The 24,771-nt window shown below is 38.2% G+C and overlaps 1 protein-coding gene across 1 annotated transcript; it reads right to left on the reverse strand.

Moving 5' to 3' along the window:
• Window positions 1-1,409: 1,409 nt before the first annotated feature.
• On the reverse strand, window positions 1,410-17,476 carry LOC128628795 (NACHT, LRR and PYD domains-containing protein 12). The gene is made up of 12 exons (XM_053684315.1): window positions 17,343-17,476; window positions 15,003-15,145; window positions 13,768-13,884; window positions 13,367-13,483; window positions 12,150-12,200; window positions 10,029-11,909; window positions 9,461-9,655; window positions 7,703-7,876; window positions 5,931-6,104; window positions 5,253-5,426; window positions 4,218-4,391; window positions 1,410-3,320 (listed from the first exon to the last, which is right to left on the reverse strand). Exons 2-12 carry the CDS (start codon window positions 15,053-15,055, stop codon window positions 3,299-3,301), a joined length of 3,132 nt encoding a protein of 1,043 aa, XP_053540290.1. The 5' UTR covers window positions 15,056-15,145; window positions 17,343-17,476; the 3' UTR covers window positions 1,410-3,298.
• Between the last annotated feature and the right edge of the window lie 7,295 nt (window positions 17,477-24,771).

Raw genomic sequence — 24,771 nt, forward strand, 5'->3', positions numbered from 1 at the left:
CATTTTAGTTCAGGGGCACACACAGCCTAATTAGATGTCAAGTGGGCCGGGCCAGCAAAATCATAGCGTAATTACCTATAAATAACAATAAGTCCATGTTTTTTTCCTTGTTCTCGTGCAAAGAAGTACAAGTACATTAAGGAAATTTTCATATTTAATGAAATATCATTTTACAAAACATATCACGAACAAACTCAGATTTCTTAAGACAAACACGTGCAATTTGCTTCTGATTATCATTTACATGTGTGCATTACAACTGGTCACAGTGTTTGTAAAAAAGCAAAAAAGTTTAAGTCACAGGTATTTGGAACTGAAAAATAAAGCATTGCACTTTAAAATTTATGGCATCGCATGAACAATAGGATTCCACCAAACCAAACTCTTTTGTAGTGAAGCTGTAGACTAACATTAAATCGCACATTTTTAAAAACTATTAATAAAGCAAGGATTCATTTCCACAGAACTGTATTCTTTAAGTGCATTCAGTGTCTGAAGGAGCATTTTAAAGGAGTTAGTCATGTCTAGACTACTTTGTTTTTGCTCCTGAACCCTGGCATCTTTTGGTCTGCACAAGTGCATCACTATCAAGCGTCATGTCCTGAGGAGCAGCCAATGTTCATTCGGGACACACGAGTTCTGCAGCCTTCATCATCTATGTTTTAACGAACTCACATTCGGAATACCGCTTTGATGCTGATGCTAATGCTATTTCACTAGCAATTAGGTGGCTGGCTTTTACTGCTGCTTCACTGACCTCTCGGCTCCGGGTCAGAATGGACTGTTGTTTCCTCAGACCCACCAGCAATTCATTTATCTTCTCTCTTCTCAGTCGTCCTTACAAGCTGTCGTATTTTTCGCCATGACGAGTCTCATAGTGGCGCCAAATATTCTATTCCTTGAGCACCGAAACTTGTTGCATAGACACCAAGCACACAGGCGCATTGCTGCCATCTGCTGTTCAGTCCCAGATTTGTGCTGCGTCTTCTACTCTGACTAAAACAGTGCGCCCCTAGCGGATAGTTTAAGAATAGCATTTTATTTAAAAATTCTAGTTCGTGTGTGTTATGCATTTTTTCACTTTCAGAATTCATCCTGCGGGCCGGATTGAACCCCCTAGCGGGCCGGTTTTGGCTCGCGGGCCGTACGTCTGACACCCCTGATCTAGAGCAGTAGGATGTCTGTAATAACATGACTTTCCCCAAAATTGATTTCCTACTGATAAAAATGTGTTAGTATGATCAGGAAAAAAGGAAGTCAGTATCATTTAAATAATAATAGTAAAAAAACAAACAAACAAACAAACAAAAATATACAACAAACATACCAGCAACAAGAAAAGTTCACACTCAGCTACGTGTTTCTGGAATACTGGAATAAGACTCAAATCATCCAGACAGGAAAAAATGCATTCTTATCATATTTATTTTTATTTACATTTAATATGTATTTGCATATTATATATGACATTAAGTATTCATGTGTTTTCTGAATCTGTTTATACCCAGAATACCCAGCTTTTAAAAGACACACACACACACACACACACACACACACACACACACACACACACACGACGTCTTGCTGACATCTTTTTGACTGATTTACAAATTAAATCAGACTTGTTCAGAAGTTTAGTAACACCAGTGTTATAACAGGGAGTGTAATATACACTGTTAATTACATCACAGCAAATCATTCATCATCATCATCATCATCATCATCATCATCATGTGTCAGTGTGCGGCATTAAAACAAGATCTTCCTGTTGGAATAAATTCATCCTGTTCTTAATGTTGAAGACCTGTGTGACTTTCTGTTGAATATAATTTTCCATCGTTATTGTTACTGATCATAAATCACAGACTACTGAACAGTTAAGAGAGTATGAAATCATAAATATTTATTTTTAATATTGACCTGCATGTGTGGCTGTTTGACTGAAACTGGAATTAATGTACTGTACATTTATAATCATTTTCACCGCTGAATAATTATTGATGACCTTTGCACAGCGCTGTACAGTGTATATATGCATATATGTATAAACTGTATTTTGTTATAGATTTTATGACTTCTACATTAGCGGAAAAAAAAAAAAGGCATGAGTGCGACAGTCAGAGGAACTGCAGCGGATTCTCCAAGATGCTCAGTAAAACTTATCAGCAAATTTCATTATAAAACTAAACAAGTGTTCCTGAGAATACTTTTTTTTCCCCCTAGGCAAAGGGTCGTCACACCAAATACTGACTTTGTTTAACTTATTACTGTTTACTGCACTTTATAGTATTTTTTTAAATGTAGAAACATGTAATTTTATTATTTTTGAAGGCATCTTTGCTTCACAGCATTTCTTTATATGTGGCTACGTAAAAATTTTATTCAATGCGCAGTCTGTGAATAACAAGGCGCTGCTTTTATCGGATTTTCTTACAGATAAAAAGCTGGACTTGTTGTTCGTAACTGAAACCTGGCATAAAGAAAATGATCCTGTTTAATCAGATCACTCCAGCGGGATTTGGAGTATTAGCTCTCCCGAGGTTATCTGGCAGAGGCGGAGGCATTATTGTGGTTTATAAGCTGAAGTTCAACATAAACTCTGTGTCCGTTCCCCACTTTCCATCATTTTCCATCTGGGGTTTTTCCAGCAGAACTAAAGACTGTAGTGTTTAGAGTGGATCGATTTCTTTAGCATTGATTTCTGATTGGTAATTAGCCATGCGCATTGATATGTTTCTCTCTCTTGCTCTGGTTTTAATACACGAGTTAACTTTACCTCCGAGTGTCTACTGTATTCTTCCCAAGTTGTAGTCTAATACAAAGATACAACATATTCACTTCTTCAAAATGTACTGTATTTGACTGACACAATTACGCAAAGTATTGCAAGTAGTGTATACTTAAGTAATAGAGAAGGCACTGATCCCATACCGGGTATGATCAGCTGATACTAGCAAAGAAATGGGGATCAGATATCAGAGAAAATAAAGAACAGATTAGATCTGATCCTGGAACCAAAAAATCTACACTATATTAAATACCAGCTAAAGGACAGAGTGATAAATGTGACTTGCAGTGAGTCTCCCAGGGGCTTCTTCACATAAACTCCTCAGATGCTAATCCTGTCAGGTGAGAATCCCACCAATGCCATGAAACTGTTCCTGTCCATTTCAGCTCCGTCTTCCACTGACTGGGTCCAGCTGGAGTTCGTGTGGTTTTTCACCTGCTGATCCAAATAATCCCTCAGGTTTTCATTGGGATTGAGGAAATGTTGTCCAGGGGTCACAGGTCGTTCTACTCAGTGATCAGATGTGTATAGTCTATTAAAACCTAAAAGACAGATATCTGAATTAATAACCAAAATCTAGACTGTGGTACTTCATGATCAACAGCATGTAATCATCTCTGCTGCAAGGAAAACATTATTATCTCCTGTTCATAATCATTCAACATTCCTTCATTCTTATAGAATACACTTGTTAGAACATTTAGCTAGAACAGATGAGAACTTCCACAAGATCTAACAGGAACATGAGCAGATATTTACCATCACATCACTGCTCTTATACAATCACAGGCTGTAGAGCTTTATTTTTAAAACAGTGATCACTGCTGTGTGTTTTATTTCTTGTTCTACACGTGTATTTACGTGCAGACGTTAAGAACAAGCGGAGGGGAACTTTACAGGAATGACAGAAGACACGGTGTGGAGGTGGAGTGCTGGAAGGAGTGTCAGAGTCAAGTGACTCCTTAAATAAAATATTTGTAGCAGTGTGGCATAAAAGATGATTATTTTAATTCGCATTTATGAGAGTGGAGAAGAAAATCTGCTGCCGATCAGAAACAGGGAGAAGCCGAGATCATGTGATTCAGACAAAAGCAGCAGTATGAAGTCAGAGATAGCAGGGTGTCACAAGGAGACGAGGTGTTCATTTACAATCACTCTCATGCACTCAGTGCTGACATTTTGTAGACTCTGTCTGACTCCCTGTCTTCTGCTTTCACACGAATTTTAAATTAATACCAAACACCATTAAAGCTAATTGTTAGAAAAAGTCTGATTGAATCGAATATAGTGAAATTTGAAACCAGTATCCGATAATCTGATATTTACTGCAACTAAAATGAAATGTACAAACTAATACTAATGTACAAAATAATGCTAATCAGTCTTTTCTTTTGTTTCAGTTTTTATCTAAAAAAATATCGTTACTCACCTCAGTGACTGTAGTTTGTAATGTCCATCATTCTTCAGAGCAGAGAGACACTTTACTCCTGAGGAACTTATTTCATTCCCAGTCAGATTCAGTTCTCTCAGGTGTGAGGGGTTTGATCTCAGAGCTGAAGCCAGAGCAGCACAGCCTTCATCTGAGATATCACACCTATACAACCTGCAGAGACACAATGACATTCTTCACTCTCTCAGTTTATGAACATCAAGACATACTTCGCGTATCTTGAAATGAGTGTGTGTGTGTGTGTGTGTGTGTGTGTGTGTGTGTGTGTGTGTGTGTGTGTGTGTGTGTGTGTGTGCGTGAGAGAGAGAGACAGAGAGAGAGAGTGAAAGACAGAGAGAGATAGTGTGAATGTTTAAATGGTTTATTCAGTACTGACAAGAACAAGTCTGACTGTTTTATTTATGCAGAATGTGTTTGTCTGTTATTTTACACACATTCCATTGACTTGGAAGAACACTAGACCCTGTTTTATTATCATCAAAGTGAAATCATTTTAAAAATCACTCATTATTTATGATGAAACACTTAGTGTTTTGACTAGAGCTGCAACAACTAATCGATAATATCAATAATAATCAATTATGAAAATCGTTGTCAATGAATCTCATAACAGATTAGATGGTTAAATGACTAACTTCTTATTTTAATTTAAAAATTCTTTATTTTGAGATCATTTGCACCATTTCCCTGCTGCTTTTAAACCCTGCATCACACACAGTGTATTTAGTTTGTGTCTGAGCTGCAGTTTGTGTGATTAGTTACAGTGTTGTAGTAAATTTCACAGTAATTTTAGACACATTGCAGTCGCATCAAGTCACGTTTTGTGCTGCAGCTTCTCACATACGTACATCTGACCCAAAGACTCTGTGACAGATCATCAGTGTGCAGTGAAAAGAAAGAATCTTCCTCCTCAGGACATTGATGATGAACCTAAAACCTCTGCTTCAGTCTCACTATTAGAGAAAGTGTCTTACTGAGGAGCAGGTCATGTGACTCTCAGAGAGATGATCTTACTTCAGTATCTCCAGTTTACAGTGAGGATTCTCCAGTACAACAGAGAGACACTTCACTCCTGAGTCTCCTAGATTATTCACAGTCAGATCCAGTTCTCTCAGGTGTGAGGGGTTTGATCTCAGAGCTGAAGTCAGAGCAGTACAGCCTTCACCTGAGATATCACAATGACACAACCTGCAGAGACACAATGACACACTCTTCATCAACACATTTTCATTACATTAAGGATGATGTGTGGGATTTTATTATTCAGAATGACATGAGGATTTAATATCATCTGTTTATTCTAATTAACAATGTGCCTCATTTATAAAACTAGATATGAACGGGTTTGTGTGTAAATCGTTTGTATGAGTGTTTACACAAGAAATTTGGTATTCATGAAAATCCTCTTAATTCGTATTCTACTCGTGCTCCTGAGTGTGTGTACATTTATACATAAGAAGAAGTCTTTATTTATCACATATACATTACAGCACAGTGAAATTCTTTTCTTCACATTTCCCAGCTTGTTAGGAAGTTTGGGTCAGAGTGCAGGATCAGCCATGATGATGAAAAGAAACAATCTTCCTCCTCAGGACATTGATGATGAACCTAAAACCTCTGCTTCAGTCTCACTATTAGAGAATGTGTCTTACTGAGGAGCAGGTCATGTGACTCTCAGAGAGATGATCTTACTTCAGTATCTCCAGTTTACAGTGAGGATTCTCCAGTACAGCAGAGACACACTTCACTCCTGAATCTCCAAGTTTATTCAGAGTCAGATCCAGTTCTCTCAGGTGTGAGGGGTTTGATCTCAGAGCTGAAGCCAGAGCAGTACAGCCTTCATCTGAGACACCACAATAACTCAACCTGCAGAGACACAATGACACTCTTCATCAACACATTTTCATTACATTAAAGATGATGTGTGGGATTTTATTATTCAGAATGACATGAGGATTTAATATCATCTGTTTATTCTAATTAACAATGTGCCTCATTTATAAAACTGGATATGAACGGGTTTGTGTGTAAATCGTTTGTACGAGCGTTTACACAAGAAATTTGGTATTCATGAAAATCCTCTTAATTCGTATTCTACTCGTGCTCCTGAGTGTGTGTACATTTATACATAAGAAGAAACCTTTATTTGTCACATATACATTACAGCACAGTGAAATTCTTTTCTTCACATTTCCCAGCTTGTTAGGAAGTTGGGGTCAGAGCGCAGGATCAGACATGATACAGCGCCCCTGGAGCAGATAGGGTTAAGAGCCTCACCTTCTGATCAGTAACCCATAGACTTAACATTGAACCACCACTGATTCGGACTAACTAATGTAAACGTTGACTTGTTAAATTTCAAATCGTATAATTTGCATGGATATTAATATTATATTATTATAATTGTAATATTATATCTGGAATATTCTGTTGAGTTTAAATTGCTTATTTTAAACATGTTTACGGCGTTTAGCAGACCCCTTTATCCAGAGCGACTTATAGAAATGCTTTGGAGTTTCTATCAAAAACACATCCTCATGCTAGTTCACTAGATCAGGGACTAAGAGCACCACTGAGAAAATTTGTGAAGATCAGATGTTCCATATTATTGGCATTTATTTAAAAATACTTTAAAAGTGAGCCAAAACAAACCCATAAATTAAGACAAATAAAACTAATCATTAAAGCGAGTACGAAGAAAATCAGACTTTCAGAGACTTTTGTAAATCCGGAGGAAAATTCGAGTTGGGTTTGACTCACGCAAACATTTACACACAACTTTACTAAAAGATCGATTAACGACCCCAAAGTCATTAAAATAATACTTTGGGTGTTGATAGGTCTAAAGGAGAGAAAACAACTGGAGAGGTTAGTGAACAACTGTGAAAGATGGTGGAAGGTCGTCAGTGGCCTGTGTTCCCCAGAGGGAAAAAAGTAAGTAAGTGTGAGACTGATAAATTTATAGTGAAGTCCATTGGGCTGCTTCGGTAAAGCAGATCTGGCAACCCTTTTCATAGTGACTCATTTTGCTTTAAAAATCAAATGTTTCATAATATTTTGACCTTTTCAGTTCTATGACATAAACTTCCAATTTTAATTGAAAAATTCTTTATTTTGAGATCATTTGCACCATTTCCCTGCTGCTTTTAAACCCTGCAGCTCACACAGTGTATTTAGTTTGTGTCTGAGCTGCAGTTTGTGTGATTAGTTACAGTGTTGTAGTAAATTTCACAGTAATTTTAGACACATTGCATTCGCATCAAGTCACGTTTTGTGCTGCAGCTTCTCACATACGTACATCTGACCCAAAGACTCTGTGACAGATCATCAGTGTGCAGTGAAAAGAAACAATCTTCCTCCTCAGGACATTGATGATGAACCTAAAACCTCTGCTTCAGTCTCACTATTAGAGAATGTGTCTTACTGAGGAGCAGGTCATGTGACTCTCAGAGAGATGATCTTACTTCAGTATCTCCAGTTTACAGTGAGGATTCTCCAGTACAGCAGAGAGACACTTCACTCCTGAGTCTCCTAGATTATTCCTAGACAGATCCAGTTCTCTCAGGTGTGAGGGGTTTGATCTCAGAGCTGAAGTCAGAGCAGCACAGCCTTCATCTGTGACACCACAACTCCACAACCTGCAGAGACACAATGACACACTCTTCATCAACACATTTTCATTTTGGTTTAAAATGTACTGTAAAAATGATGTGTCTTTTATGTTGGACTGTCTCCCTTCTTTTGTCTAATCACAAGATATTATTAATACTGACTGATTATGGTGTAAAACTATTGATGGTTTATGCTAAAAATAATGAGTATCAATTTAGACGGCGCTTTAAATTAGTAGGTGCATCCTCTTTGGGTCCTTTAGACAACAACCACCTATTTCCTCCATCGTGTTTGGACTCTACATTTTCAGTGTGGTATGACAAGGGCATTAAACAAGTTTAAAATCTGTATGCCGATGTTGTCTTTGATAGCTTTGCCAATCTGTCATCTGCTTATGACCTCCCTGTGCCGCATCTCTTTTGTTATTTTCAAATTCAGAATTCGTTTCTAGATGTTTTCCTAATTTCCCCTCTGCGCCTCCTGAACAGGCTTGGGAAAGCTTGTTTTCATCAATCCACATCAGAGAGGAATGATTTCTAGGATTTATGATTTTATTCTGGCGCTAGGTAGTGAGGCGAGCACCAAAATTAAGAATGCGTGGGAAACGGAGTTAGGAGTACAGATAAGTGAGGAGTGTTGGGAACGTGCTATAGGGAGGGTACAGTCTACCACTTCTTGTGCTCGTCTTGGACTTATACAGTTCAAAGTTTTACACAAAGTCCATCTGTCCAAGTCGAGACTTTCTGTGATGTATCCGGACATAGAGGACAAGTGTGATAAATGCCATGGCTCTCCCTGTCATCTTGGCCATATGTTTTTCTTGTGCCCTGATCTCCATGGTTTTTAGTCTGGTTTCTTTACCATCTTGTCCACTATTCTCAGGGTAGATTTAAAACCTTGCCCATTGATTGCTGTATTTGGGATTCCTGATGTCTCAGTTCCATTGAGCTCGATACAAAAGAATGTTATCGCTTTCACATCCCTTATAGCAAGACGTTCCCTACTGTTGCATCGGAAGTCTGCGAAATGTCCATCTATCTCCCAGTGTCTAAAGGACGTGATGTTTTTTTTAAAACTCAAGAAAATAAGGTATACGATGAGGGGTTGTACTGACAATATATATTTTTTTTTTTTTATAAATGGCAACCCTTTATTGCATATTTTATGGAGTTACAGATACTTCCCACTTAAATTTTTGTGCCTGTTATTGGGTTTTACAATATCTATATAACCAGCGATAGCTATTGGTTAGCCATGATGAGTGGGGGTGGGGGGGGGGGGGGGGGGGGTGGGGGGGGTTGTGTCAGGATAAAAAGAAAAAAAAACTGTGAATGACTGTTGCTGTATGTCAGTTGGTTTGTTTTTCTACTCAATAAAATATTTAGGGGTAAAGTAATGAGTCAGGATTTTTTTAAATCTCTGTTTAAATGTATTTTTATACACATATCTAAGTGCATTTAATTATTACTATTATTGCACAAGTGATGTGTTTAATGACTAATATATTTGTTCTGTATGTTGTACTGATTTAACTGAAAAAACAGAACTGCACACAACTATTAACTGCAGCTTTTAGTGAGGTACTGTGTCTCTCAGAGAGATGATCTTACTTCAGATTTTTTACTGTACACTGAGGATTCTCCAGTACAGCAGAGAGACGCTTCACTCCTGAGTCTCCTAGATTACTCCAAGTCAGATCAAGTGTATCCACAGTCAGATGCAGTTCTCTCAGATTGGAGGTTTCTGAGCTGAGCACTGAGGCCAGAGCTGACCAACCACTTTGTTGAATTGTATCACACCTGATGCTGAAGGAAATAATACGTAATGAACTAACAGTAATGCAAATTATCAAACAAGTCCTCAAACCTTTCACTGCAACTTCTCAGTTTCAAAAGCACAAACATCCGTTAGACAAAAGTCCCACACAGTCAGAGCTGTTCAGATTCGGCTTGGTGGGAGTTTTCAGCTGCGTACATCATCACACACATTGTATAAACATGGAGTATAAGATCCGGGACACCAAATGGGAATGCAAGAGCCTGATCTTAAATGTTCATAAGAGGAGAAAAGAAAAAGTCTAAAATGTCGTGAAGAGTTAGATTCATCTGAACAGCTAAGACATTTGATTTGTTCTCTTAACACTGTAACAGTAGAACAGTTCTATTCAGATTGACTTACATTGCTTTTCTGGATGCTGCAATCACAGGCATCACCTTCACAAGAATCCCATCTCTTATGTTATCTGTAGAGATATATTTACTCAGGTCAAATTCCTCCAGTTCCTCTGCTGATGTCAGTAGGACAAACACCAGAGCAGACCACTGTGAAGAAGAGAGTTCACTTTGTTTTCCAGATTTCAGGTAGTGTTGGATTTCCTCCACTAGAGAATTGTCCCCCAGTTCATTCAGACAGTGGAACAGATTGATGGATTTCTCTGTAGGAAGATCTTCATTGATCTTCATCTTAATGTACTGTACTGTGCTCCACTGTCCTATCTGGGAGCTACTTCCTGTATGTGATACTAAGGTATGTAAGAGTTTCTGATTGAACTCCAGTGAGAGACCCAGAAGAAAGCGGAGGAAAAGATCCAGATGTCCAGTCTGACTCTTTATGGCCTGATGTACAGCACTCTTGTGGACAGCTGAGATTGTAATTTCTTCAGTCAACTGGTCAGAGGACATCTCAGATTCATCCTCTTCATTAGATGAAATCTCTGGTTCAGAAATCCCACTCTGTTTAAGAACATTTTTCTTTTCCATCATGAATGTCAGGTGCACATACAGAGCTGCGAGATGCTCCTGAATGCTCAGATGAACAAAGCAGTACACTTTACTCTGGTGAAGTCCAAACTCTTCTCTGAAGATCTGTGTACACACACCTGAGTACACTGCTGCTTCTCTCACATCAATGCCACACCCTCTCAGGTCTTCCTCATAGAAGATCAGGTTGCCTTTCTTCAGCTGCTCAAAAGCCAGTTGTCCCAGTTTGAGAAGCATTTCTTCATCACTCTCCTGCTTCTTTGAGTACTTGTCTCTTATGATGTTTGTCTGAATGATGAGGAAATGTGTGTACATTTGAGTCAGAGTCTTGGGGATCTCTCCATTCTCTGCTTCATCCAACATTCTCTCTAGAACAGTGGCTGAAATCCAGCAGAAGACTGGGATGTGGCACATGATGTAGAGGCTTCTTAATGACTTCAGGTGTGTGATGATGTTATTGGCCAGGCTCTGATCACTGATCCTCTTCCTGAAGTAATCCTCCTTCTGTGGGTCATTGAACCCTCGTACCTCTGTGACTCGATGGACACACTCAGAGGGGATTTGATCAGCTGCTGCGGGTCGGGAGGTGATCCAGATGAGAGCAGAGGGAAGCAGATTCCCTTTGATCAGGTTTATCAGCAGCACATGCACTGATGCTGATTCAGTTACATCACACACTCTCTCTGTGTTCTGGAAATCCAGAGGAAAACGATACTCGTCCAATCCATCAAAAATGAACAGAACCTTTTCCAAACTGGACATTTCTGTTTCTTTTGTCTCCTTAAAACAGACATGAAGGAGATCCATCAGACTCAGTTTCTGGTCCTTCATCAAATTCAGCTCTCTGAAAGGAAGTGAAAAAATGAGGTGGATGTCCTGATTTGCTTTCCCTTCAGCCCAGTCCAGAATGAACTTCTGCACAGAGACTGTTTTTCCGATGCCAGCGACTCCCTTCGTCAGCACAGTTCTGATGGGTTTGTCTTTTTTAGATAAGGGCTTTGTCAGCACAGTTCTGATGGGTTTGTCTTGATCAGATAACGGCTTAAAGATGTCATTGCATTTGATTGGTGTTTCCTCTGTTGTTGTTCTCCTGGATGCTGCCTCGATCTGTCTCACCTCATGTTCTTTATTGACGTCTCCACTGTTTCCCTTTGTGATGTACAGCTCTGTGTAGATCTCATTCAGGAGTGTTCGGTTTTCCGGGTTTATCATCACTCCGTTTAAACACTGAAATTTCTTCATCAGATTTAATTTGAACTTTTTCTGGAATTCATTTACAGCAGCAGGTTCTGGGTCGTGTCTGTGACAGGGTGAAGTAAAAAGACATGGTGAGAAATGGGGTCTAATTATTAGAGTTTAAGATCACATATTTTCTGACTGGTTACCACAGATAACCATTCTTTATGATGTTCTCACTGTGTATTTGCCATATTCTACGCTATGTTTTCTATAAAGTAATCACTCTGCAGGAAATAACAGCAGAGATGTTTATAATACCAGCGCGTCAGTGTCACAGTCATGTTGTTGGGTTTGATCTTACCCTGTAGCTGTGATGTTCTTTTCTCTTCTGTCTCCTGACTTCTGTAGAACACTGGGAATAAAAACTGTAGCTGTTAAAGACAATAACTTTCTTCACTTTCATACTGTAGTCTAAACTTTAGCCCTAATTTTAGTCAAATAATTGTAGTAAGGGCATTAATATTTAGAAAACACAGTGCTAAATACAACATCACCAACATTGTGGACCTGGAGAAAAAATGTACCCATTTTAATTTTAGGTTTTCTAGATTTTTTTCCACATTATTTACATCTAGATGTGTTAAATAACTTAGAACATGGCACCTTATCATGCAGGAAATGAAAGCTGAAATTCTGGTCTATTGTCTCATTCATCTTTTATCTCCAACCCAAATGTCTTCAGTGTCTAGCAAAAGTGCAAGAATTGGCCTCGCTGTTCCAATACTTGTGGAGGGGACTGTATATGGTCATTATGGTTGTAACAGAACATGAGGACATCATTCAGAATGAACAGATAATGTGTCCTAAATGCAAATACAGATAATTATTATTATAAAAACCTGCTAGAAAGGTTCACAGGTATAAAAATCTGTAACTCTATCCAGAATTATACTACACTGTGGATGAGATTCAGTCCATCACCTGTAGGGACAATTTAGTTATCAGTAGACCTACTGACATGATTTTGGGAGGTAAAATGTTTAAATTGAGGAAAATGCTGATTTTGATTATTATTATTAATCAATACTGCAATGTTAGTTATATGATTTATGGTAAATAATCAGTGCCTGTGATCATATAAAGGGTCTCCATTTTCTATTATATTTTACAGAAATACTCAGACACATCACTCTTCATGGAGACACGTCCAAGCAACCGTGGTGGTGATGATGATGATGATGATGATTATTAATGGCTGTGGATCAGGTGGTAGAGTGGGTTGTCCACTTATTGTAGGGTTGGCGGTTCGATTCCCGGCCCACGTGAGTCCACATATTATTATTAGTAATAGTAGTAGTTTTAGTGTCATTACATATTGTTTCCTATAGTTCGTTTTGCTTATATTAGCATTTCTTGATTTGGCATTTAAGACATTACCTGTAAGACATTTTAACCTTCATAAAGTTCTGTAGTATCACTAAAGACCAAGAAACTAAAATATAAATCAAAACAGTTGCTAATGATTGTGTAGCACAGCTTTTAACTGTGACTTTAACTATGAGAACTATGAGATGTTACCTGTGTGCAGATGAGGAGTCTCTGTTTCTAAAGGTCAGAGGAAAATCCATAGACGCATCACTCTTCATGGAGACACAGCTGGGTTCTGGTGAGTCTGATCTCTTTCTCTGTCGTTGACTGTACAACATTATAGAAAGTCCTTTATATACTTTCTTTACCATTTTTGACTGACTTGTTAATTTGAGTTAATTTGCTCTAATAATGAACAGTAGAATGTACAGTCTTAATTGGTTGTATTAATTATTTTGTTAGCGGTTACTATTACTTTTATCATCAAGATACATTCAGCATAATCCGATAAATATCAGAATGCTGCTAATAACCCTGGACTGGATAAAAGAATGTGTAACACGGCCTTTCTCTCTGCAGTGACTTTAACTATGAGAACTATGAGATGTTACCTGTGTGCAGATGAGGAGTCTCTGTTTCTAAAGGTCAGAGGAAAATCCATAGACGCATCACTCTTCATGGAGACACAGCTGGGTTCCGGTGAGTCTGATCTCTTTCTCTGTAGTTTACTGTACAACATTATAGAGTGGGCATGAGACAGAATTTCATTGTCTCAATAATCAGGATACAGAATAAAGGTGAGAGATTGTATCATATCGTATATCATGATATTTCTGATTAATATTTGTTATGACCTCTACCTCTCCTTACACACTAGGCAGCAGCAGCAGAGGTCGTAGCATACAGAGCAGGAAGTTTGCGAGTGGGAACCTAACTGCCTCGAAGCATGCTTACTTAATAGTCCACAGCCTTGTTCCATTTGGCCTGCGTGAACTTGGAAAAAATAACACTGAAACGGCTCGTAGTACACTACTGCTCAACTACTGCTCACTACTGCTCGTAGTACACTACTGCTCAGTGTAGCCATCTGAAGGTAGTTCCCATAAACCTTTGAGTGCACTGGAGCTTCTATCACGGTTTGGCTTGACCACGGTCTGAAATGAGGGTTAAATAAACGCCTGTGTGCTGCACTTGATGTAAGTCTCACTCACATAACCACAAATTAATAGCTTGGGATCAAGAAATATATAAGATAAAATACACTGAGTACCCAAATGATGCCCTGTCTGTGTTTTATCCCTGAAAACAATTTGCCCCTCAATTTACAATCTTTGTACATTTATAATGGTGCCATGAAATAGCTTTATGACAGCTTCACTGAAAAAGATCAAGATGTTGTTAATAAGGGACAAATTGCCCCTTATATAATAAATGTGAGAAAAAATATATAAACTTTGATTATGGCCCTTCAGGGTCTCACAAAAATGCTGAAGTGTCTCAGGCAGAGTTTGAGTTTAACGCCCCTATTGTACTGATACTGCAGTGGTTTGATTCGTGTAAACACCGTCTCGTCAGTAACGTCTTCTGAAGCCTGTATAGGGATACGTCTCGTATCGTGGCTTTAGGGTATTGTCTCATGCCTCGTTACTGTTCGACTGTATGGTTAATTTTCATAAGGACATCATTTTACTTACAATCAACAGAATCTAGCAGTTTTTTCAAGTGATGACTGCTAAGTTTTCCTGCTTAGTATAAAGTTTTGTTCAATTATTATTTTCATATAAACTCACTACATATTTCAGATATGAACATTTAATGACTAAAATACTAGGACATGGTAGCTTACTGGTTTTTTGAGGGTGGAGTCACATCATCTGTGTCCAGGTCAGGGGTCTCCATGTTTGAATATTAGTGTATACACAGACAGCTCGTGGACACACAGCTGAGTCCTGAAGATGCTGATGGCTTCTGCTGGAATTACTTACACTCCTAGAAAACACAAAGCAAACACACAGGTAAAGTTGGGGGAAAAAATCTTTCACATCTCTCAACTAAAGAAAATGTTGCTCCTTTGATAAAACAAAGTGTGTGTATGTGTGTGTAAGTGTGTGTGTGTCAATAACGAGGGGAGGGAGACCTCTACTGGAAGGGAGGAGACACAGTTTGAAATGTAAGCAGGTCAGCTGTGATGCTTTAAATAAAAAGGCAGAACCAGAAGGCAGCTAAAATCATTTGTAGTTAATAGAAGTGCAACATTAAGTCTAATACCACTTTCTCTTTAACAGCATTACATGAGGTTTTAGTATAAATAAATGTACTGTAAATTCTGAGCCAGAAGTCAGTAAGTCTGAAATCAGTTGTACTAAACAGAGATGATTTCTGTGAGCCTAAAGTAAGGGTGTTCCATATGACTGTTTTAGACTGTGAACAATCCATGATCTGTATTTACAGAGGGATCACACGTACCATAATACTAAATATATTTTGTCCGTTGTGTAGAAAATGCTTAGACGTGTCATCTTTATTTATGAAGGAGATTTTATTCACTAGTTCTCATGTTTTCACTGACCACATGGACAATAATAACACATTAATCACCTAGAGTGTCTAATATTTTTACACATCCCATAATAACAATAAAGATCTCTGTGCTGCTGCTTTGGCAAAGCATCTCTCACACCAAGTCAGTCATAGATAGTTCGTAGACAAATTTTATTTACAAGATAGCAATATGACTTATATCTAAATATTTCGGTAAAATTAGTATTTCGTCCTCTTGAAGTAACACTGGAGTCAGTGGCTTCAAGTCACAACAGTAACGTCACAACCCTCTGTTACTAAGCCAGTGATTTATTATCATTTATTATCACAATTAATTCTGAAGAGTCTTACTACATGAATGATTAATATGATGATAGCTGGATGGATCACTATTAGGGATGAAACGGTTACCAGTTTCATGATAAACCACAATAAAATTCCCGGTTAGTATTACTGTGTCACATTTCATTATCATTAAAACTATATGGCCAAAAAATGATCATATTAACTAACTAATTAAGAATTTTATTACAGTTACGTCTACAGGATAGTACTGAGCTACAGGAACACAATCCTGCGGAGCTCCTAAGGGGACAAGGTGCTGAAAAATAATATGAGACTTGAGGAAAATTCATATTTTTATGCTTTTTCGTTCCCCCGAGAAACTTTGTGTTTTCTCGCAAACCTTTAGAGTTAAAAGAATTGATCTTTATTGTGAGCTTATAGTAGGTCCCTATGAACTGATCTGAGTGGGTTTGATCACCTACCAATCTGAAATGTCCCTTTACTTCAGCCTTAAGAAGAAATACAATATTAACATCTTGGTGTCAGACGTCCTCTGTGAAATGAACCGTTATGAATCTACACGTTTAAAAATATATATTTATGCTTAGATTTATAACAATAATAATAATAATAATAATAATATAGTTTTTTAAAAGATGTTTTAGTAAATGTATATTTATTTGGCTTACTACTTTATAGTGTCTCTTTAAACTTGATTGATTTTGCCATTATTTAAATGTAAAGGGCTATAAAAGCGTTTTTCCTGTACACTCATAAATACTGTCAATTGTTGTGTTTGTTGTGTTCCTTATTGATTTAAAATGATGGTTTTGTATAAAAGTGAAGGAGCTTTTTCTGCTGCTGTTTATGTGCATCTAGATGAAGCGAGATTTCAGGAAGAGCTGCTGCTTTACCGCAGTGTGAAAACCTTCAACTAACCACTGACTTTATTTCTTTATACTCGAGTACAAGCTGAAAATAAACCTCTCTGAACCGCTCCATTGTGAAGGTGTTCTGTCTGAACCACGGCCCTGCTGCAGAGAGAAATGAAACCGGAAGTACTGTTTGTATAAAACACAACGACGGGGGATTATTATACATCATGATGGCCTTTTCCGGACTTCCGTAGAAGACAGATCTCAAAACATATGATGTTTGTTCCACACTAATAAATCTAAATCCCCCAAACACTGAACGTTCATCGAAGAGAGAAACTTATATATAAAATATACAGTGCATCCGGAAAGTGTTCACAGCGTCACTTTTTCCACATTGTGTTCCAAAATGGATTAAATTCATTATTGTCCTCAAAATTCTATAAACAACACCCCATAATGACAACGTGAAAGAAATAACTTACTTTTATTCAGCAGTCCATGTTGTGTGACATTAATATCACCGTTTCGGCCTGCTGTTGAAGTTTTTCTGCTTTTCCAACAGCGACAAAATGGAGTCGAGTCTGAGAGAGAAACTTTCACTTTCGGTTAAACTGACGTCACTGCGTGTGACGTGTCGCCACACGCCCCCTACCGGCTCAAACCTGCAGAACGGGGCGGGGCTTAGCGCCGCTGAGAAAGAGCGTTGCGACACTCACATAGAATTCGATAATAATAATAATAATAATAATAATAATAATAATAATAATAATAACAACACTATACAGTACAGTATTTTTGTATAGGCTCTGTCATTTTATTGATCAATTTCACGGATTAATTTCAGCCTAATCACTTTCAACGAATCGCACAGAAGTGACCTGCTTTCTGCCATCCTCCTCTCCCTTGTTGTATATGAAAAACACAAGAAATAAACACGAGGGAGACCAGGGATAAGTAGTAAGTCACTTGGGAATTGGGAATTCACTGGATTCTATATCTGAGAGGTGGGGGGACCCCGCATCTCCAGAGGGGGTGTGAAGAACTTCGAGTAGCATAGTGAAGTCAGCTGTGAGATGCGCGAGCTGATAAGTGTTCAGATCCAAATCCAGCTCCTCCAGTAAAGGAGATAAGAAAGTGACGGGCACCTAGGACACATAGAAGAGAATGAAATGTATTAGGCGGTGATATTGATGAGTTGGAGTCATACTTAAAGATTAAGATTAACGTTAAGATTAATTTATTATTCACAATGAAACCTAGGAACTGGGGAACACATACACAGAGGCACGCGCGCACACACACACACACACACACACACATACACAGAGGCACGCGCAGACACACACACACACACAGAAGGAATGCAGAATATTATGAGCATTCTAAGGATATTATAGGATATTATAAGGATAATAAAAGGAGTATAAGGATTATAAGGATATTATAAGGTATAGTGTAAAGTAAAGGGGGTAAACTATTTGCAAGCATTATAAACAGAAAATGTAGAACAAAATATGAAAGTAACTTACTCATAATGTGTGTGAAGGTGTGGAGAATCCTCTTCTCACGATGAACCAGTCCGGACTGACACTGACACAGGTTATTTTTTAAGGATGAAATGTGACGGGCCAATTATATTATATGGGTATTGGAGCTGGGCTACACCTACTAGATAACTGTCCCTGGAACGGCAAAGGCCGCACGATAACTGTCTATGAGATCAGCAGACTTTACAACAAGGAGACAACAATGTCTCTCAAAATTGTTGATTCGCGTACGTAATGGTATTCGGGGAAAACTATTTCTAAACATATTGATGTTTGGGTTTAGAAAACTGTATAAATAAGGGAGCTTCAGCTCCGGGTGTCAGATCGCATTTTGGGACGTCTCAAACTGTGGGGATCTCGTGTGGTGGAACAATAAAACTTGGACCTTGCTTTCCCTCACTCTCTGTTCCGTGTGGTACTGTACTCTGCACCCAGGCAATTGGTTGTAAGGATACTTGATTTTGTAAGTAACATATAATAGTAACTGTGTAGTGGTCAGCATTTTAGCCCACATCCTGTAGGAGGTCGAATGAGTTTCTATAGAGACCGCCCATTCACCTTATCTACTCTCTCCATGGATAGATTATATAATAAAATGTTTTGCTGAATGCCATTGTTTGCCTTGTTATTGTGCACTATTGACCAAACTTCTTTCGTGGGTGAAATTGAGCAGTTGCTTGTATTCATTGATTTTCACACAAGCATGCAGAACAAGTGACTGTCTGAACATTAGATAACATCAGGATGTGAGTAATTTTAACCAGAGAAGCACGAAAAAATGATTAATGCATACATACTGTAAATGTATTCTGCGTTAAGGGGGAAATCCCCCTTTCCTCCAAAAGTGAACATGAAGAGTGATTATTGCCGTCTCTCCATCACTCCGCAGAAACAAGTGCTACTGTAAATGTAGTCAAAGTAGTAAACAAAGCACGTGGTGTGGTACTATTTACAGAAAATTGCTGCAAATATAGTCGTTGCTTTCGGTTAAAGTGATTCACTAGGAGTGATGTGTCGTTCAGAAAGCGAACCGACTCTTTGAGTTGGATCATTTAGATTAACTTTAAATTGAAAAACAAATAAATAAATAAATAATTCTGAAGAAATTAACTCACTTCACTTTGCTGTAAAAGAGACTTTATTTATTTCTGCATGCAGCTGGAGAGATCACATGTTGTAATCACATACTGTACATACTGTTGCATAGCACAAGCACATACTGTACAGCACACACACACACACACACACACACACACACACACACACACACACACAGAGGGGCAGTCTTGATTTAAATCACAATTTACATTCACTAATTCAGTCTCAGTGATCAGGACAAACAATAACATTTTATGGCTTGTGTTTTAAACTCATACACACTGTATACAGTCAGAATGTAGCGACACACACACACACACACACACACACACACACACACACACACGGTTGCTCTGTATGTGAGTGTGAAGGCCCAAAATATTATTAAATTACAGTTTGATTGTATAACATCAGTAATAACATTAGTAATAACAAACCAGGACTGCAATCCGAAGAGGAATAAAACACTAAAGCAATAAAACACACACAGCAATGAAACACACCTGTATTGCACAATGACATCAATAAATAAAAACACATTCGTCTGGTAAACATGACATATACAATTAAACATGTTGTTTAAAGCTGCAGTATGGAACTTTTTTTGGTTAAAAATTAACATAAATCTATTATTGAACAAGTACATAAAAAAATCAGTGTTCAAAACTTCATTCGTGACGTCATTTGCCTTTGCGTGGTTTCGTCACATCCATAAACAGAAAGAACAGCTGGGTAGAGTTGCTTAAAATTGAAGCATGTCATCTAGATGAAAAATCAGCTGCTGTCATAACCAAGGAACCTCGAACTGCAGAGAATGCAGCGAAAAAGGGACCGTGACAGAGCCCGTGCTACAACGAGAATAAATCTCAGCATGGCTCTTCAGACGTGGTGAAAACTCAGAGATCTGAAGGGACTGAAGACTGAAGCAGAGATGGCTTTTATTAGCTGAACAGGTAAGACTTTTCAGTGGCTCAGTATGTAACCAGCTAATTTATTAAATGTAAATTCAGATCTTAATATAAATATAGATGTTATATTTTAACAAACTAGTTGGTTGTCAACATTAAACAGTTCTTTTTTTCCATGGTGGGTGGGTGGGTATTGAGACCAAACTTACGCCCTTGGCTAGCGTTAGTATATTTAACCTGGAAACGGGAATATGGTACCGCTTTAAAACCATTTAAAGTACTTTAAGGACCGCTGATCTGCCTTTTTAGCTTTCCTTTAAAATCTAATTAAAGGTACATCACAGCAACATTTCACAACTATTTCTGTGAGTCTAATGTTACCATCATCCTCATCCTCATCATCACCACCGTCATCATCATCATCATCATCATCATCACCACCATCATCATCATCACCATCATCATCATCATCACCATCATCATCATCATCACCACCATCATCACCATCACCATCATCATCACCACCATCACCACCATCATCATCATCATCACCACCATCACCATCATCACTGTCATCACCACCATCATCATCATCATCACCATCATCACCACCATCATCATCATCACCATCATCATCATCACCATCATCATCATCACCACCATCATCATCATCATCACCACCATCATCATCACCATCACCATCATCACCACCATCACCGCCATCATCACCACCATCATCATCACCACCATCATCACTGTCATCACCACCATCATCATCATCACTACCATCATCATCATGAGCATCATCATCACCTCCACCACCATCATCACCATCATCATCACCATCATCATCATCATCACCACCATCATCACCATCACCATCATCATCACCACCATCACCATCACCATCATCACTGTCATCACCACCATCATCATCATCATCACCACCATCACCACCATCATCATCATCACCACCATCATCATCATCATCACCATCACCACCATCATCATCACCATCACCATCATCATCATCACCACCATCACTGCCATCATCACCACCATCATCATCACCACCATCACCATCATCACTGTCATCACCACCATCATCATCATCACTACCATCATCATCATGAGCATCATCATCACCTCCACCACCATCATCACCATCATCATCACTATCATCATCAACATCATCATCATCATAATCATCAACACCATCAACAGCACCACCACCACCATCATCATCATCACCATTACCAACACCACAACCATCATCACCATCATCACCACCCTCATCATCATCATCACTATCATCATCATCATCATCTCCACCACCATTATCATCATCATCATCAAAATCATCATCATCATCATCATCCATTTGATTATGTACAGTGAGTTTAATTTACTAGTTTCATGGAGAAACCTGTTACAGAATTAAATCCCAATTGTAGATATTAATTGTTTTTGTAGCTGCTGTTATTTCAAGGCTTTTAAAAGTATGTTCATGACATTCCACATGATCAAGATCTGTTTAACGACAAATAGGAAAAAAATGACATGAAAAAGGGCATCATGAAATAAAAATATATTTTATAATAATTAATTGTGTTATTTATTAATTAAACAAATTAACATTTTGTAACTTGTACATTTATTTATTGATGCATTTACTCATTTCATTATTTATGATCATAGGCATATTTATTGAATTCATTTGAACTAATCATGTTTTAAATAAAGTTCGTGATTTCTGCACAGCACAATGTAAGGAGCACCGAATCCCTGTAAGGGCTCTTCACATCACACACCTGTCTGGACAGATGTGGAGAGCAGAGATTGTAGTCTACTCGAAGTCATACTGCCCCCTGCTGTTCATCTAAATATAATGCAAATACAATCCAAGCAGAAAATCCCACCATGGTAGCAGGAAGATGATGTGATGTAAGAAATGTAGGCAGGGATTGATTTAGGATTCAGCTTTTCTGTTGTATTAATGACTCAATAAATCAAGCAATAAATCACATCGGTAATGACTTCAGCTGAAACACAGAGATTTGGAAGTTAAATATTCTTATAAATGGACTGAAGAAAAGATCCCCGACTCATGTGCAGCTTGGGGCTGTACAAACCATCACACAATCCAAACCAGATCTCAAGATCTTAACCAAGAAAAATAAAGCAAACTGGTGTTTATGAAGCGTGAGTTTTCACGATTCCATGACAATGAATCATTTTCCCAGTTTAACTATTGAGATCATAAGTAACTGGAGACAGAACATTTTTGTACTCCACGTAGATCATAAACCAAGGAAATGTGTCGACCTATATAGCTTCAGTTAATCAATACATTCAAAATCAATACTCACGCTTTACATCTAGAAAACCTTTTAATAAATTTAAAAAGGGACGACACAAAGGTGTAAGGCCGCAGTCCAAACGTGGAGAAGCACGGAACGGACACGCAGTGGCTAATTTTCCTTTTGGTAGAGTATTCTAGAAAAGGTTGTCTGTTATGATTTGGATCATTGGATCATTTAGATGTGGTGTTATAATCATCTAAAATGCCTTTGTACACTTCTGAGTTCATGATACCAACAATAAACACAAGTTCATCAACACCACTGTAGGAACAACAACCCCAGGCAGTTCAGTGCTTTATCGTACCCTCAGTGTAGTTTGGCTGGGATTCTTCTCCTGGCTTTCTCTACACAAACACCCGACTATCAGATCCATGCAAGTGCAGTTTGGATTCATCTGAGAATAAGACAGTGCTCCACAAGCTATGCACGTTCTGTTGGACATTTCAAGGACGATAGGTGTATAAATATTGAAATAATACTTTACATTATCGTTAAACTGAGTATATAACTGAACCGTCATGTAAAGTGTGTTCTTTACCACTAGGGGGCGGAAGTGCGTCGAAAATTAACACCTTACATCACCTAGAGCAGGGATGACAAACTCATTTTAGTTCAGGGGTCACACACAGCCTAATTAGATGTCAAGTGGGCCGGGCCAGTAAAATAATAGCGTAATTACCTATAAATAACAATAAGTCCATGTTTTCCCCGTTGTTCTCGTGCAAAGAAGTACAAGTACATTAAGAAAATCTTCATATTTAATGAAATATCCTTTTACAAAACATATCACGAACAAACTCAGATTTCTTAAGACAAACACGTGCAATTTGCTTCTGATTATCATTTACATGTGTGCATTACAACTGGTCACAGTGTTCGTAAAAAAGCAAAAAAGTTTAAGTCACAGGTATTTGGAACTGAAAAATAAAGCATTGCACTTTAAAATTTATGGCATCGCATGAACAACAGGATTCCACCAAACCAAACTCTTTTGTAGTGAAGCTGTAGACTAACATTAAATCGCACATTTTTAAAAACTATTAATAAAGCAAGGATTCATTTCCACAGAACTGTATTCTTTAAGTGCATTCAGTGCCTGAAGGAGCATTTTAAAGGAGTTAGTCATGTCTAGACTACTTTGTTTTTGCTCCTGAACCCTGGCATCTTTTGGTCTGCACAAGTGCATCAATATCAAGCGTCATGTCCTGAGTAGCAGCCAATGTTCATTCGGGACACACGAGTTCTGCAGCCTTCATCATCTATGTTTTAACGAACTCACATTCGGAATACCGCTTTGATGCTGATGCTAATGCTATTTCACTAGCAATTAGGTAGCTGGCTTTTACTGCTGCTTCACTGACCTCTCGGCTCCGGGTCAGAATGGACTGTTGTTTCCTCAGACCCACCAGCAATTCATTTATCTTCTCTCTTCTCAGTCGTCCTTACAGGCTGTCGTATTTTTCGCCATAACGAGTCTCATAGTGACGCCAAATATTCTATTCCTTGAGCACCGAAACTTGTTGCATAGACACCAAGCACACAGGCGCATTGCTGCCATCTGCTGTTCAGTCCCAGAGTTGTGTTGCGTCTTCTACTCTGAGTAAAACAGTGCGCCCCTAGCGGATAGTTTAAGAATAGCATTTTATTTAAAAATTCTAGTTCGTGTCTTTTATGCATTTTTTCACTTTCAGAATTCATCCTGCGGGCCGGATTGAACCCCCTAGCGGGCCGTACGTCTGACACCCCTGATCTAGAGCATTAGCATGTCTGTAATAACCTGACTTTCCCCAAAATTGATTTCCTACTGATAAAAATGTGTTAGTATGATCAGGAAAAAAGGAAGTCAGTATCATTTAAATAATAATAGTAAAAAACAAACAAACAAACAAACAAAAAATATACAACAAACATACCAGCAACAAGAAAAGTTCACACTCAGCTACGTGTTTCTGGAATACTGGAATAAGACTCAAATCATCCAGACAGAAAAAAATG

The sequence above is a fragment of the Ictalurus punctatus genome, chromosome 12, assembly GCF_001660625.3.
Source record: "Ictalurus punctatus breed USDA103 chromosome 12, Coco_2.0, whole genome shotgun sequence".
NCBI classification, from domain to species: domain Eukaryota; kingdom Metazoa; phylum Chordata; class Actinopteri; order Siluriformes; family Ictaluridae; genus Ictalurus; species Ictalurus punctatus.

Coding starts and splice junctions, on each gene's coding strand:
- LOC128628795 (XM_053684315.1), bottom strand. CDS start 15,055: ATGGAGACCCCTGACCTGGACACAGATGATGTGACTCCACCCTCAAAA. Junction 12,201..13,366: donor GACTCCTCATCTGCACACAG/GTAACATCTCAT, acceptor TTTTATTCCCAG/TGTTCTACAGAAGTCAGGAG. Junction 11,910..12,149: donor AAGAACATCACAGCTACAGG/GTAAGATCAAAC, acceptor ACCCTGTCACAG/ACACGACCCAGAACCTGCTG.